Source organism: Platichthys flesus, chromosome 9, assembly GCF_949316205.1.
Source record: "Platichthys flesus chromosome 9, fPlaFle2.1, whole genome shotgun sequence".
Taxonomy (NCBI): Eukaryota; Metazoa; Chordata; class Actinopteri; order Pleuronectiformes; family Pleuronectidae; genus Platichthys; species Platichthys flesus.
The window spans coordinates 8345610-8361807 of record NC_084953.1 but is presented as its reverse complement, the minus strand read 5'-3'; the positions used below and the strand labels follow the sequence as shown (position 1 = coordinate 8361807).

At 42.6% G+C, this 16198-nt stretch overlaps 1 protein-coding gene across 1 annotated transcript; it reads left to right on the top strand.

Moving 5' to 3' along the window:
• The first annotated feature begins 5770 nt into the window (after positions 1-5770).
• slc5a5 (solute carrier family 5 member 5) lies at positions 5771-15359 on the top strand. The gene is made up of 16 exons (XM_062394758.1): positions 5771-6176; positions 7148-7213; positions 7382-7433; positions 8512-8579; positions 9230-9384; positions 9698-9838; positions 10067-10196; positions 11070-11158; positions 11587-11699; positions 11811-11881; positions 12171-12257; positions 12563-12765; positions 12844-12941; positions 13213-13298; positions 13834-13926; positions 14202-15359. Exons 1-16 carry the CDS (start codon positions 5823-5825, stop codon positions 14313-14315), a joined length of 1920 nt encoding a protein of 639 aa, XP_062250742.1. The 5' UTR covers positions 5771-5822; the 3' UTR covers positions 14316-15359.
• The last annotated feature ends 839 nt before the right edge of the window (positions 15360-16198 follow it).

The following is a 16198-nucleotide window of genomic DNA, read 5'->3' as shown; positions in this document are numbered from 1 at the left end:
CAAACTACCTTCTGCCACAGAAACTGCTGAAATGATGCTCCTTTATGTGTTTCGTCTGCATGGTCTCCCCAAGGTTGATGTCTCTGAGAGGCCCCACTTTACCCCTCATTTCTGGTCTAAGTTGTGCAGGGTCCTGGAAGTATAAATCTGCCTGTCCTCTGGGTTTCACCCTCTGTCCAATGGTCAAACAGAGAGTATGCACCCCAAGTGATCGAGGGCGACCCGTCTACACGGTCCTCCGTCTCATTAGGCCAAGATGCCGTGGGAGATTCTTTCAGTACCTGGTGGACTGGGAGGAGTATGCACCGTAAGAGCGTTTCTGGGTTCCTGCCCGCAGCATTCTGTGCTCTCCTCTTTCAGAACAGTATGCAGAGGCTATGAATACTGTGATGAAACTTATTAACTTTCTCAGGGCGTCGTCATCACATAAACATCGCCTCCTTCGAGAATTCCTAATGGAAGTTGGTGCAAATTCAAATGACCTATACTGTTACACTGCAATGTTAGATGGTTGAGCAAAGGCATAGTTCTAGCATGCAATAGGGCCATTCGAAATGAAATAAAAATGTTCCTGGAACCACAGAAGAATACGTTTTTCGAAGTTGAGAGAGGAACATTTTTTTCATGGCCTTCTCAGTTCTCATAACCTCACACCTAAATGACCTCAACTTAAAACTGCAGGGCAAGATCAACTCTGTGTGATTCAGTAGCAGCTTTCCCGTCACTCCAGCGGAAGTTGGAGATTTTCAAAGTGGATCACCAAGAGAACTTTACACATTTTCCAGTAATGAAGCAAATTCAGTGTGAGAGAGAGATATTTCGTGTTATGTTGAGTCCATACAAAAACTGATGGAAACTTCAGTGATCGTTTCGATGACTTCAGGCTGGAAGAACAGGTCCTCGTTGTGGACTTCAGGAAGAAAATTGGCACTCACAGCCCCATCCAAAACACCCAAAACATTCTGGGGCACCATCGAGAGCATCCTCACCAACTGCATCTCAGTGTGGTATGGCAGCTGCTCTGTTGCGGACCGGAAATCACTGCAGAGGGTGGTGAAAACGGCCCAACGCGTCACCGGTTCCTCACTCCCCACCATTGAGGCTGTCCAGAGCAAGAGATGTCTGCGGACGGCGCCCAGCATCGTCAAGGTCCGCTCACACCCCAGCCAGAGACTGTTTGCTCTCCTCCCCTCTGGGAGGCGCTACAGGGTCCTCCGTTCCCGGACCAGCAGGTTCTGGAAGAGCTTCATTCCTGCGGCTGTCACCCTGCTGAACTCTGCACCACAGTGATAGCAGCTGCCCCCCCATCCCCCCACACACACCTCCTCCAGTCACTATACTTCCCAAATCCACCCTGGCTTGGACTGCCATACACCCTCCTCCAACCACTGAACATTTAAACATTTGAACATTTTACCATTTTTACTAGACAGTTTTTTTTTTTTACTACTGTATTATACCACCTATAATGTATTCATATTTATATATTTATGTTGCTCATAGTGTATTCATCGTTCTTATATCATACAATACCTCTTAATACTGTACTATTCCATATATATTTCTTTCTGTACATATCTTATTTATTTACATATTCCACTTTAAATATGCACAATACTCTGCACTTTTACCGCCTTTTTTTGCACTTCTGGTTAGATGCTAAACTGCATTTCGTTGTATAAGTACTTGTACTGTGCATGACAATAAAGTTGAATCTAATCTAATCTAATCCTTGACTCCACATAAACAACACTTAACATTATCAAGGCCAAATAGTGTTCAAGAATGACATTCTTTACATTTACATCCCTGTTTGAAAATGACACCGTCATTCAGTTCAACCTTAAAGCACTTTATGTTTGTCTTTTTTTATTGCAATTTGTTTCATGTTTGAATAGAATAGGCATTTAATCTATGCCAGTTTGTTTTTGATTTTGTATTGTTACAAAAGAAACCTTGTGCAATAAAAATGTTAATTAAGATGATTTAGTCAGAGCCCATACTTGTATGTCTCTAAATATGTCTGGACCTCTTGCAATTTTAGTTGAAGAGCCCTGCTTTAAACTGTTGCAGAAGAAGATGGAGCAATTTGATAAACCAATCATAAGTACACAGGCAATGTTAAGCATATTCTTTGTGAGCAGTGAACAGTTTTAATGACTGCATACCTGGGTGAAGTGGGCAGGGGCGGAGTCATCGACTGATCGCACACCCCGCTGCTGTATGTCAGCACACTCCTCTCTCACTGTTGAACTTGGCTGAGCGAAGAAGCAGCTGTGTTGGTGAGTGAGATATTTTTACAATTTTTCTGCCCAAAAAAAACAAACAGATTATTTCTTTTTGATTCACTGTTGGCAACTGGTAAATTTCACATTATATTTTAATTACAAAAGTTTTTTAAAATCTTTAAAAACCTGATGTGTAACTGCAGTACCTCAATTCTCATCTCCTGAACAGACAGTGAGATAGAACCACAAAACCATCGTATAATAATCATATTCATTGTCAGGGCTGGCAGAATGGCAGGCGTGAAACAAAAAGCAACGACAATGAGGCAGAGTGGGAATAAGCAATGTTCGTGGTTTATTGGAATGAGCAGGGGTCGGATACCAGGTAGTCAGTCCGATGCAAACAAATCCAAAAAGGTGCAGGCCAGAGATAATCCAGGGTAGACAGAGCAGTGTTCAGGAGCCAGGTCGGAGGTCGGTCCGAAGCAAACAAAACCAACAAGGAGCAGGCAGAAGAGGAATCCAGGGGAAAAGCAGGCAGGTCACGGTGGAGATCAGGCAGGCAAGGAATCAGGAGGTAAACGCTGGAAGGATTAGGCACGAACACACTAAACGTTCTGGCAGAGGACAAGGAGAACAGGCATGCAGATATACAGGGGAGACTAATGAGAGAATGGAATACAGGTGCGTCTGTGGGTGGAGCCGGTGAAGGGATCAGAGGAATGAAGAAGGTGGGGGGAGTGGCAGAGTTCTGAAAAGAGAAAATAATTAGTAAACAAAATTTAACAGACTAACTGAAAACATTAATAAGTAGGCGAATCCGTGACAACCCCCCCCCCCCCCCCTTCCCCCTGGAGGCGGGCTGAAGTTGGCTTTCGTTGACGGGTTTGATCTTTGATACATGAAATGTAGGATGGACCCTCATCGACCGGGGAAGTTGAAGGCGGACTGCAGCCGGATTGATGATCTGGGTAATCGGAAATGGTCCCACGAACCGTGGGGCCAATTTCTTTGATTCCACCCGGAGAGGAAGGTCACGCGTAGACAGCCAAACTCTCTGACCGGTAGTGTAATGAGGCACCGGGGTGCGGTGCCGGTTGGCCCCCCTCTGGTACCGGTCAGAAGATCGTAAAAGCGCAGAACGTGCCTGCAACCAGGTACGACAACAGCGTCGTATAAACATCTGGACCGATGGCATCCTGGCCTCCTGCTCCTGTACAGGGAAAAGTTGAGGCTGGTATCCATGGGAGCATTGGAACGGTGATAGACCATTAGCTGAACTGGGCAGGGTGTTGTGTGCGTATTCGACCCACAGGAGGTGCTTCGACCAGGTAGAGGGATTGTGGGAGACCACGCACCTCAAAGCTGTCTCCATCTCCTGATTCATTCTCTCCGACTGGCCATTGGACTGTGGATGGAAACCCGAGGATAGGCTGATCTTAGCCCCCAACATGCTGCAGAATTCTGTCCAGAACCGAGAGGTGAACTGTGGACCCTTGTCGGTCACAGGGAAGACCATGCAGACGGAACACATGTTGCAGCATAAGTTCAGTCGTCTCCTTGGCAGATGGCAATTTGGGTAACGGGAGGAAATGGGCTGATTTAGAGAATCTATCAACGACAGTAAGGATAGTGGTGTTACCGTCCGATGGCGGAAGTCCGGTGACGAAGTCTAGGGAGACGTAGGACCATGGGCGATGGGCAGTGGCTGGAGCAGGCCAGAAGGAGCGTGACGAGCACTCTTGTGCTGAGAGAAAACCTGGCAGGCTGCGACAAACTCCTTGGTGTCCTTCTCCATGGTCCCCCACCAGAAGCTTTGCTTTAACAGGGCCAGGGTGCGTCTGACCCCTGGGTGACAGGCAAGACGAGAAGTGTGCCCCCACTGGAGAACCTGAGAGCGGAGGTTAGCAGGGACAAACAGGCGATCTACAGGACAGGCACTGGGTGCTGGATGATTAGGTTGACCCTGCCTCACCTTGTCCTTGATGTCCCAGGTTATGGCGCTGATAACCACCTGAGCGGGATGATGCTATCGGGTACAGAGGGACCACCCTCGGACTGGAACTGCCTGGACAGGGCATCAGGCTTGACATTTTTAGATCCTGGGCGGTAACACAAAGAAAAATCAAAACGAATAAAGATTAGAGCCCACCTGGCTTGATGGGAACCCAACCGCTTGGCCGACTGGATGTATTCAAGGTTCTTGTGGTCTGGACCGACTCCGCCCCCTCCAGCCAGTGTCTCCACTCCTGTGCATCTTCTGGTCCCCTGCTGATCGCTGAGAGAGGACTGCTCCCACTCCGGAGTCCGATGCGTCCACCTCCACCGTAAACTGACGCGACGGATCTGGAAACACGAGAATGGGAGCAGACGAGAACCTTGCCTTTAGTTCATAGAATGCTTTGTCTGCATTAGGGGACCACTGGAAGGTGAGTCTCGGTGAAGTGAGAGCCGTAAGCGGAGCTGCCACAGAACTATAGTTTCTGATGAAGCGACGATAGAAGTTGGCGTACCCCAGGAACTGCTGCAGCTTCTTCCGAGTGGTGGGAATTGGCCAATCAGACACTGCCTTTACCTTCGCGGGGTACCCAAAAACAACGACAATGAGGCAGAGTGGGAATAAGCAATGTTCGTGGTTTATTGGAATGAGCAGGGGTCAGATACAAGGTAGTCAGTCCGATGCAAACAAATCCAATAAGGTGCAGGCCAGAGATAATCCAGGGTAGACAGAGCAGAGGTCAGGAGCCAGGTAGACGGCCCGTAGCAAACAAAACCGACAAGGCGCAGGCAGAAGAGGAATCCAGGGGAAAAGCAGCTTGGCTTGGTATGTCCTCTGTGAAGTGTTTTGTTTTTTTCGACAGCACCTGAAGGCAGCACCAAAATTAAACGAAATTTCTCCCCCGGGGAACTGAGTTTGATCATCCGTCCTTTTTATGATTCAATATTGGTTAATTCAAAGCTCCCGCCTTATGTCCAACCAGCAATATTGAAATTAGCAAAGTGAACAAAAATGGGATTGTTAGATTAATATGGAACATAATAAAGTTGACTAATTGTGTGGTTAGAGAAGAAATTCCATAAATCTGGGCCTGGTTGAAACTGACTAGAAATCAGTTCGATTTTTTAAATAAAAAAAAAAACCTTTGTAGTTGCTGTTTTTTAAAAGGTCTTTTGTGTAAGATCTGATGAAAAGGGATCTATTGGCAGAAATTGAATATAAAATAATCATATTGAGTCTGCAATAGTGTATAATCTTCTAAATAGTACAAAATGTTTTCTTTACCCTATAATCAGCCCTTTATTTTAAAACACTTATATGTACATCGGCAGCGGGTCCTCTCGACTGAGTCCGCCATGTTTTTACAATTGTACAAAGTGGAAAAACGGTATTTTATGCCAACAGAAGGTTAACACAGGTGCTGTGGTCATGTTTAGAGAGGGGGGGGGGGGGCGATGTAAATCTAAAGGACAAATATCAAATATGCTTGTGTCATGTGTCTCTATTGATCGTTTTGTGATTTTAATGACCTCTTACAGATCCACCAAACATCTGAATTCACCTGCAAACCGACGCAGCAGAGCAGAGGGCATCAAATGGAGGATCAGTCTGCCAGTGAACCTGCCAGCTTTGTGCTGGCGGACTACGCTGTCTTTGCCACCATGTTGCTCATCTCTATGGCCATAGGTCTCTTTCAGGCCTTGAGGAAGAGGTCAACAAGTGCTGATGAGTTCTTCACCGGGGGTCGGAGTATGCCAGCCGTGCCAGTGGGGCTGTCACTCTGCGCCAGTTTTATGTCAGCGGTCCAGGTCCTGGGTGTCCCTGCCGAGGCGTCCCGCTATGGCTTCAAGTTCCTCTACATGTGCCTCGGACAAAGCATCAACTCCCTGCTGACGGCGTACCTCTTCCTGCCCGTTTTCTTTCGACTGGGCATCACCAGCACCAATCAGGTCTTCATGATCTTAAAGCTATTGTCACTAAATATTTCAAAGAATATGTTTTTAACGATCTTTATTAGAGAGTCTTTCAGCTTGAGAGCAGGACTTACTGATTTTATGTTTGCAATGCTTTCACTCAAAAGCCTGCGCTCACACTCGTACAGCCCTTATTTGTGCACAGCTTTGCTCTCCTTCTGCTGAAGAAGAGCTGAAGCTGGGACCCAGGTAATCTATCTTAGCAACAATATATCTGAGTGCAAATGCACAGTTTGAGCACAAGCAGAGCAAATCAAAGCAGAAGTGGAGGCTGTTTGAGTGCGAGTACAGGTGAAAGCAATTCAACATCTGATGGTGACATAAATCCTTAGTGTCTTAAACTGAGAGACTACACCCTGAGGTAAGAGAAGATACTGATGTTATCATTTCTCATGGTTGGATCTAAAGATCTGATGTTTAGAGTCAGGACTATGGATATGGCATACACTAATGGCATGTCAAAATCAGAAATTAATATGATGATCAATTATGACCAAGATCATGATCGGTTTACATGTCAATCATGATTATGATCGTTTAATTTAGTAAATCTCATGACCAAAACATATCAATGCTGATAAAGTCATGAAATCATCATTGTGCTCACAAGAAATTGCATTTTGAGGCTACATGAAGCATTTTAACCATTAGGACTGCAAACTGATCAGAGGATTAAGAGAATTCATTTTAAGAAGGCAGTGGAAAAATATAACAAAGAAAAAGGGGTTGTTTTAAAGGTTTTAACAAACTAAACACAAACTAACAAGGAATCAAATACCTCCAGTAAGAGTGAATGTTTCTGACCAATCACAGTGTTGTAGTCAAAACAGGATTCCCCGAAAAACTGTCAAAATTAAACCTGAGGGAAGTGGGAGGAGGTGATTATAGGAGGTGAGAAGGGATGTGTGCAGAGATGTGTTTTAACTCCTGTCGTCTGCCTGTCACAGTATCTGAAGATGAGATTTGGCAGAGGGATGCAGCTGTTGGGAAGCATCCAGTTTCTCATTGCGACGGTAAGAAGACCTCTCGCACTCTGTTACTCAGTGCTGTCAAAGACCAACTTGTGTTTAGACGGTGTCACGTTCCCAAAAGCTTTCTTAAATACAAAGATTAGCCATGGCTCGGAATCAGACTCCCGGGTTTCAGTTTTTGCACATTTTTTGTGTGTTTCCTTTTCGCAGCTACTTTACACTGGGATCGTCATCTATGCACCCGCCTTGATCCTCAACCAAGGTAGGAGAGATCACCTAACGCCCTCCACGCACACAGCTCGGGCGAAAGACACTGCCTGTTTTCCTTCTTTGACTCAGCTGCCCCTCTGGACAAAAAGAAAATGAACTCCTGAATTGTGATATCGTCCAATCACGGATGATTGAAAAAAATATATGAAAGTGATACTTGTCCAAACTGAAGTTTACATTTGGCCGATTCTGGTTAAGCTTGTTGTGCAAGTTGTGGAAACGATTCAATGAATTGTATAATCATTTATTAAATTTCAAGTTGCCAAACAATCCTCAGCTCGTCGCGTCTGGATTTAATCGCACAATAATGTATTTTATCTTCTCATCAGCTGATATTAGCTGGATAGCTAGGTAAACTACAGACAGTCAAGCTAACCTTGACTTTAGCTTCTTTTTAAAAGAAAGCTTATGTTCCCTGATATAGAATCTCACGGTAGGAGCTTATGGTAGGAGCTAGCTTCTTTTTGTTTGTGTGTTTGAGCAATAGCGTCTCTATTTTAGAGTCAGGCCATATAGATGGGTGGGTTTATTTGGTTAGTCGCCCATTTTCTCATTACATTCATTTAATTTTGTTGAAGTGTAGAAATAGTATTATTAGAAATAGTATTTTGTTTACCTGGGATCAGTGACTTACAGGAAATCTTTACATGTCGGTATTAAAGCGTGACAAAGGCCTCTCTCAGCTCTCGGCTCTGTAGAATCTAAAAAATACTTTTTCTCAAGTTTCTTCTTCAAGAATGTCATATCACCCCATGTCGAAACCATCACTTGCAAGAATGCGAAGAAGATTTCATTATTCATTATTTGAAAATCATCTTTCTAAACCGTGCAGGATTAGCAAACTACTGTTAGCTTCAGTTAACTTTTTGTCCCCTGGCGTTGACAGGTGATGCAATGCAATACAACTACACTAAAGCCAATTAACATTTTCATCTGGATTCTGATCATGTAGGATAAAGTTTTAAATGACGACTAATACAAAGAGTGTATTGTGACACCGCCAGTGACTAAGCTTCAAAAAGTCCAACTCCATATGAACAAACTCTAAGAAACCTTTGTTCTTCTTTCAGCTACTGGATTCAATATGTGGGCATCTCTCTTTTCGACTGGGATCATTTGCACCCTGTACACCACAATGGTGAGAACATATTGTTTTCCATGTATACAAATATGTGTGTGTGTCTGTCTGTCTGTCTCTGTGTCTATGTGTGTGATAATTAACCTTTGGAGCTGATTGGTCAAAGGTCAGAGGCCAAGGCGACCAGAAAGGCCACAACTGAACAGGGAATCGAACCGGAAACTTCTTCTACAAACATGAATGACGATGACATAGGAACTGACTTGAGTTGAGCTTCCTCCTCTGCAGAAAGGATTCAAGGATGCAAGGCAGCTAGTTTTATAGCTGTAAACGTAATTTCACACGTAATGAGCTGCACTGTGTTTCTTGTGGAAGAGCCAAAATATTTTGTTATTTCAATCCTCACTGAGACAAATGTATTCTTACACTTGAACTGTACGTGGCCATTAACATGCACACTGAAAATACTTGACATTTTAAATATCCACCGTTCGTATTGCACATATGTTTTCTTAAGTTTCTATTGTTTATAATATCTTCATGCAGTTTTTTTTACATTTGTGCTCGTTCTAATACACCACAGCACTGTCTTTGTATGTGTAAACCTACTCTGCAATAAAGTCCGATTCTGGTATAAGGAAAAGTGTCCAGATGTTAACTGAAAAGTCTCAGCTGTTGTCTCACTCGCTGTCTGTGTGTGTTTTTCACAGGGTGGGATTAAAGCTGTGATCTGGACTGACGTCTTCCAGATCATTGTCATGTTGTCCGGCTTTGTGGCCATTTTTATCTACGGCACAGTTCTGGTTGGTGGGCCTGCAGTGGTGCTGGAGATCGCCAGGAATGGCTCACGCATCAATTTCAACAGGTAATTTTTGGGGGGATTCTGCTCTCATCATATAATTACAGTTTAGCTACATAATGGTTAAAGTTATTTCAGAATCATAATGGCTTTATATGAGAACAGATCCTTTGCTCAGTGAGGTGTGTGGTCAAAAGTTGCGGGAGAAAGTTAATAAGTTGACCTTGAGATATTGCATTACTACATATAGTTATAGATTTAGTACTCTTTGGTAAAAACGTCACCACAGCCAAGTGCAAAAATATGAACAATTTTCCAGAATCACACACTGCTGGTGTTTGGAATGTGACTGATTTTGTTCCATGATGTTTTTGTCCAGCTTTGATGTGGACCTGCGGCAGCGCTATTCCTTCTGGAGCCTCTCTGTTGGTGGTGCAATGGTTTGGCTGTCCATGTACGGAGTAAACCAAGCTCAAGTGCAGCGTTACATCTCCTGCAGGACAGAGAGGGACGCCCAGTGGTGAGTGGATACCATACACTATTAGTAAAGATGGACCACTAACATGGAGAAGTGAGGTTTCTAGCTTTTCTGCAGCCAGTCACTGGGGGGAAATCGAGATGATTTAGTTTCACTTTTTTAGGGACTGTCAATGTCGTCCACCTTTATACAGAGTCACTGATGGAGGCCTGTTTGTTGTCAGTGAAGCATGAACACCAGGTGTGACCTGGACGTGTTCTTTTGATGCAGGGCACTGTTTGTGAACCAAGTGGGTCTGTTCCTCGTGGTGGGCAGTGCAGCGACCTGTGGCATCGTCATGTTTACATATTACGTCCACTGTGATCCACTGACGTCCGGGAAAATATCTTCTCCTGATCTGGTAACAATGACACACCAGAAACAAATCTTCATGTAGATCCAAGAGCATGAGCCTGTGTAGCACCTTTGCCCCTTAAGATTCCTTTTTATCCATCACTAAATTGTTCTATTATTAATTTTATTACCTGAGATAAACATGACACAACTCCTTTAATTCCATTTTCGTCCCGCTGATATTTGTTACAGATGGAAATATTGTAACACTAATTAATATTTGATCACTTTAATAAGTACGTTATTTAGAAATATTCAGAATCATACAAAATGTAAGAAGCACTCAAATATATTAAAAAGAAGTGTGTCCTGTTTGGAGAGGCCAGATGTTCTCAATATTTTCTCAGCCGAGGACCCCCTACAAGATAGAAAATATTCCAGGAACCCCTGTAAGTTTCTTGGAATAATAACTTGATTCTGCTTAGTAAGAAGAACACAAGAGATATATATTAGAAAGATATTAAACAAATGTGGGTGTTCCCCCATTTGAGAACCACTGATCTGAGGTATAAATAAAATTTGACGTTTGTTTCAGGTAAGTAGGGTACGTGACATGGAAACTTTAAAAAAAAGATATATATTTTTGATATTCAATTCACAATAAGTAGAGGTTTGTCCTGTTTGTCTAATGTATTAATATCTGAAGTGATTTGGATTCAGTGGGTCACGGAATCTGTCACAAACAATGCAGTTATTTATTGAAGTTCTCTAAATCAAAGCCCTGTGATCCGGAGTGAAAGTCCGTGAAGATCCAACCAAAAACTAACTTCAGTGCCCAGACTCTTATTTTCACATTTTGATTTTATTTATTGAATAGCAACCATAAACATATACATGATATTAACTTTTCTCTTTTACCCCTCTCATTGGTCTGATGAAGTACATGCCGTACTTTGTATTGGACATATTCAGAAATTATCCAGGCTTCCCGGGTCTCTTCCTTGCCAGTGCATACAGCGGAACTCTAAGGTATTTGAATCTTATCATCCCCCCATTAAAGTCCCATTTTTCAGACTTAGTATCAGCTTTATTTTGTTGAGTCTTTTTCAACCAAAACAAAAAACGCTCGTCGAATAACTTGAAAAAAACATCAGACTGATAAGATCGACCTAAAACAACAGAAACCATCTCTGAGAATAAATGTATTTGACGTGTACTAACATGGAGAAGTTGAGTTTTCTAACTTTTGCTGCAACTAGCCACTAATCTTCAGAATGATTTAGTGCAACTTTTTTAGAAACTGTCCTTTAAAGTGGGGAGGAGGAAAGGTTTATGGTTTATACAGCAGTCAGCCACCATTAGGCAATAAAGATGGTGTGGCTTCACTTTTTGGGAGCCGACATGACGTAGCAGTATATAAACATAGCCAGTGTTATGACAAATGTCTTTCTTAATAGCACAGTTTCCACCAGTATCAACGCCATGGCAGCGGTGACAATGGAGGATCTGCTGCGACCTCATCTTGTCAACGTCAGCCAGAGGAAACAGATTCTGATTTCCAAAGGACTGTGTAGGTTCATTCCTACACAGAAGCACTGCTTATATTGTGGGAATGTAAAGTTGGTATTGTTCACACCTCTGCTACATTATTTCTGTCTTTGCTCTTCTGTTTTTCTTCCAGCTTTCTTGTATGGAGCTGGTTGTATCACTGTGGCGGCTCTCTCCTCCCTGCTGGACTGGGGAGTACTGCAGGTGTAATATATGAATAGAGCCATATCACATCAAATATAATCCAACATGTAACGGGCCAGGCCATTTTACAAATGCATCATGACAAGAAGACAATATGCAAATTAATACAATGTCCTTTGTATTCATTGACAGCAAAACACAAAATCTAAAATCCAACACACCATCCTTAAAAAAAAAAGGCAAACAGTGATGATAAACTGCACAACGAGATTTGTACTCATTATTTACATATTTATAAACTGAATCTCCATTGTTTGTTTCATTAGTTTCATTATTTTCCCCTCCTCAGGGATCATTTACCATCATGGGTGTGGTCAGCGGGCCCTTACTAGGTGTATTCATTTTGGGGATGTTTGTTCCGGCAACCAACCGGCTGGTGAGTGGCCAGTGATCCAGTTTATCAGAAACACAATGTACATTATTTTTCATACACGTGGAATTGTATTGTTTGAAGTCAATGTGGATTAAAGCAGCAGAATCAAAAAACCTGAGCTGAACCAAACAACACTTCCTTATCATGTCCCCAGAAACGCACCATCTTAGATGAACAACCTCTTGTTCAATCTAATTGTTCTTATATACTTTATATTATCAATTTTTTTCTAATCCTGTATTCATTCTGTACTTGGGCCGAATTTCCCCACGGTGATCAATAAACCACTCTTTGATCTTTTCTCTCAGGGGGCATTCGCAGGAATGATATCGGGCTTCTGCGTCTCTCTGTGGCTGGCTGTTGGTTCAACTCTTTACCCCCCGAGTGAAGAGACGATGGGTGTCTTGCCAAGCTTCACCGCCGAGTGCCCACGTGTCAACGTCACCCTGAACAGCAGCCCCAACCAGGACCAGCACTCAATCTTCATACCACTGCAGCCGGATGATCAGGGGTCAGTGAGTTATATGGCAATGACTTTCACACAACTGTCCTTTTATTATTAAATACTTTTCATCCTGCCTTTTCCTAGGGGCCTGCTTAACTTCTACTCCATGTCCTACCTCTACTTTGGTGCTATGGCGACGAGTTCGGTTATTCTAGTCGGGCTGATAGTGAGTTATGCAACAGGTGAGGAGATGAAGGCCAATGAACTGATGTTGAGTTTGACTGAAGTGAAAACTGCTGATTGAGGTTGAAACTTTATATCTGCTGTTTGAATTAGAGCCAATAAAATAAACTGAGCCGCCAGTTCAGACATTTACTTACATAGAATCTAGTACACCTGCTGGGCCATGAAAATACAGCTTTGTTCATATTGTACTAGAGAGTTAATAATGAAATTCTATTGTTTTATCATTATAATCAACAATAATAATAAGAAGTTTTTCTCTCAACAAAGGAGCGACACAGAGGAGTGATATTCAAGAGGGTTTAGTGTGGTGGGACCTGAATAAAAAGCAAGTGGAGCTTCACTCAGAGCAAAGGGTGAGTACTGTGATAACAGCTTTAGTTGATGCAAGTGCTCAACCACGGAGGTTAAGTTTTTCACCGTCTGTTTGCCTGTGGGCGTAAGGATGTGGTTTGGCACAAAGAAGAACCACTGCAGTTTTTAATGTGGATCCGGATCATTGGGAGGATTCCGGATTAATGTGAGATCGGGCTTTCCCAGAGAATAATTCATGGATATAAGGGGACAGTTGGGCCTTGGTTGTACTTTGTGCTCCACTGAGTGTCATTCTATCACATCCTTCCATTGAGTTTCATGGAATTCGGTTCCGTCGTTTTGTATCTTGCTTTCAAACAAACTAACAAACAAACCATAAAATGCACAGGATTGAAAGCAACCTCCATGACAGAGGTAATATAAATAAACCTAAAAACATAAATGTAACTTAACTCATGTTTCACATGTTTCTCCTCCATGTCAGCTTTAAATGTATGAATATATCCTTTTGGAACCCAATTATCAAGACACCCATGTATAAATGTGAATGTGTTGGCTGTCTTTGTTTGTCTTAAGACTGGAACAATGTCCAGAGTGTGTCCCTGTCTTCTTCACGATGCATCTTCGGACATGCTTATGACGTCTGTGAGCCTGAACAAGGATAACAGGGTAAAGAAATTAATGATTATTATAGATCAATGAGCTATCACATTTAGCTGCATACTAAATGCATGATGCAAAAGTAGCATCACCTATACAGCAAATCCACACGCATTTAAACAAACACTCCGAGTCTCAACCTGAACTTAAACTCATCTGCCTAAAAGCATGCACACTGTTTCAGTGTAGACAAGCAATATTAAGAATATGTCAAGGATTCAGATTTTTTTAAATGTAAACTTAAAGTGTATCATGAATTCAGTATTTTGGGTCTTTTTTTCCAGGGCGACAAAGCAGCTGAACCACAGCTCGTGCCTTTGAGGAACCTGCGCAAAGACGATGCAAATGAAAAAGAACTGACCGATCAGGGGAATTATACTTCATTACTTATAGCATAAATGTATGAAGATGATTGAATCTAAGTAGTGGTATTTCCTCGCCAGAAGCAGTAATCATTTCTTGAAATTGTCTTTTTTTCTGCTCTGAATCTTTTTGAAGGTATGACATCTGCCCCGTGTTCTGAGCTATTTAATTATTGTGCCGAGGAACATATCGACTGTAATCCAATATCCTCAGGTGTTGTTTAAATTCCTTGTTGAAAGTGTCTTTCATCAGGACGTTCATTCAGGAATGCTCAATATCTTGCTTGGTTACTGGATATGTGACAGTCTGAGGTAAACAGAGTCTGGTTTTTGAACAGACCACAGACTGAAAATAAAGATGGACGACGTGTCCCCACTTCCTCCCACTGTCCCGATATTAAGCCGAAATAGCTCAGAGACGAACACCATCATTTTGTGCATTAGTAGCCAGAGTTTGTGCTGTAGCGATGACGGGATATAGCAGCAGTAGCAAGGTCCTGCTGATACCCACACTCAACTATTTTAGTCTTATCTGTCACTAATTTAACAAATTCCTAATTGACAAATCCACACTTGACTCAGATCAGTGTGACAAGAACTATCTGAAATGACACAAACTTCCAAAAAATGTATTAGACCTTTTGTTTGGTCTATGTCCCATCCATTAACATGGAAAAGGCAGGGTTTATCACCTATACTGCGACCAACCACCAGGTGGCGATTGAGATGCTCTGGCTTCATTTTTGGGCGGCTGACATGTCATCCATCTGTGACGACCCTCCACTCCACTAGGTGTCTTCTCTCTTTCAGGTGTCCTGGTGGAGTGATGGGTCGTCAGGCCTGATGAGCCACACCTGTGCCCGGTCTGGTTATATCAAGACGACTCTTCCAGTCTGGGGGGAATCCCTTCCCGGTTGCAGACGGCTGTTTTTCACTTGGTTATTGACTTTGGCTATTGTTAACTTAGTGTTATAATAAATAATTGTTATTTTGTTCATCCCTCGTTCTTCTCCTTGGTTTGTTGACAAAGCTCAGAGTCAGGCTGCGTCACACATCTTTATATAAATATTTATTGTGATTCAACTTAACATTGTTATCAAAACCCTCTTATCAACTGTATGTTCAGGGCGCTTGTTGATCAATGTGACTCCTGCCTGGGCAGATGTGACGGGCACTTCGTCCTTTTCTTTCATAAAGGATGGTCCGATGTTTCCTATGCTGAAGGAGATAATATGAAAAGCAATGTGAGACCCCTGGTGGACGATCAGTGGTAAAACCTAGATCATCACAAATGTCAGCAGCATGAGAACAGACTCAACAGCTCTCAAAGTGGATGCAAAGGGAAGAGACTAAAAGGAAAACAGTCAGTAGTGCGCCCTACCCCCCATAGCCCAACAGTCACTTCAAATTAGAAATAAGCTGCACCAAACTGCACAGACTCATAGATATCAGTCCTCAAAATATGTCTGATGTTTTTCACAAAGATCTCTGCATTATTTTGGGGGGATTTTTTTTATTCCAATAATCCTATTTACTTATGTTAAAGAAAGAGATTATGCCTCCTGCCACCAAGTTTCAGGGAAATCAGTTCAGTGCTTTGTGCATAATCTTGTCCTCAGACAGAGAAAACAATTAAACGCTCAACGGGTTCGGTACCTTCTGAAGTTTAGCTGCTTAGTTAAGTGACTTTGTGTTTCTTTCACAAAGGTTTTATTAAACGTTGACACTATCGCATAATTTCTAATTGTCGCGTCTGTTCATCATGAACTGTCTCTTCTGTATTTTACATAACTTTCTCTGTCTGTGACACCCTTCATGAATAAACTTCACACTATACTGGAAATATGCAGTTCATTTTGTTGATGTGTTGGATTATAAATCCTTCACTGTGAATGTGATGATGCAGGTTTGTCTCTCAG

Coding starts and splice junctions, on each gene's coding strand:
- slc5a5 (XM_062394758.1), top strand. CDS start 5,823: ATGGAGGATCAGTCTGCCAGTGAACCTGCCAGCTTTGTGCTGGCGGAC. Junction 10,197..11,069: donor AAATATCTTCTCCTGATCTG/GTAACAATGACA, acceptor GGTCTGATGAAG/TACATGCCGTACTTTGTATT. Junction 13,927..14,201: donor GCCTGAACAAGGATAACAGG/GTAAAGAAATTA, acceptor CTTTTTTTCCAG/GGCGACAAAGCAGCTGAACC.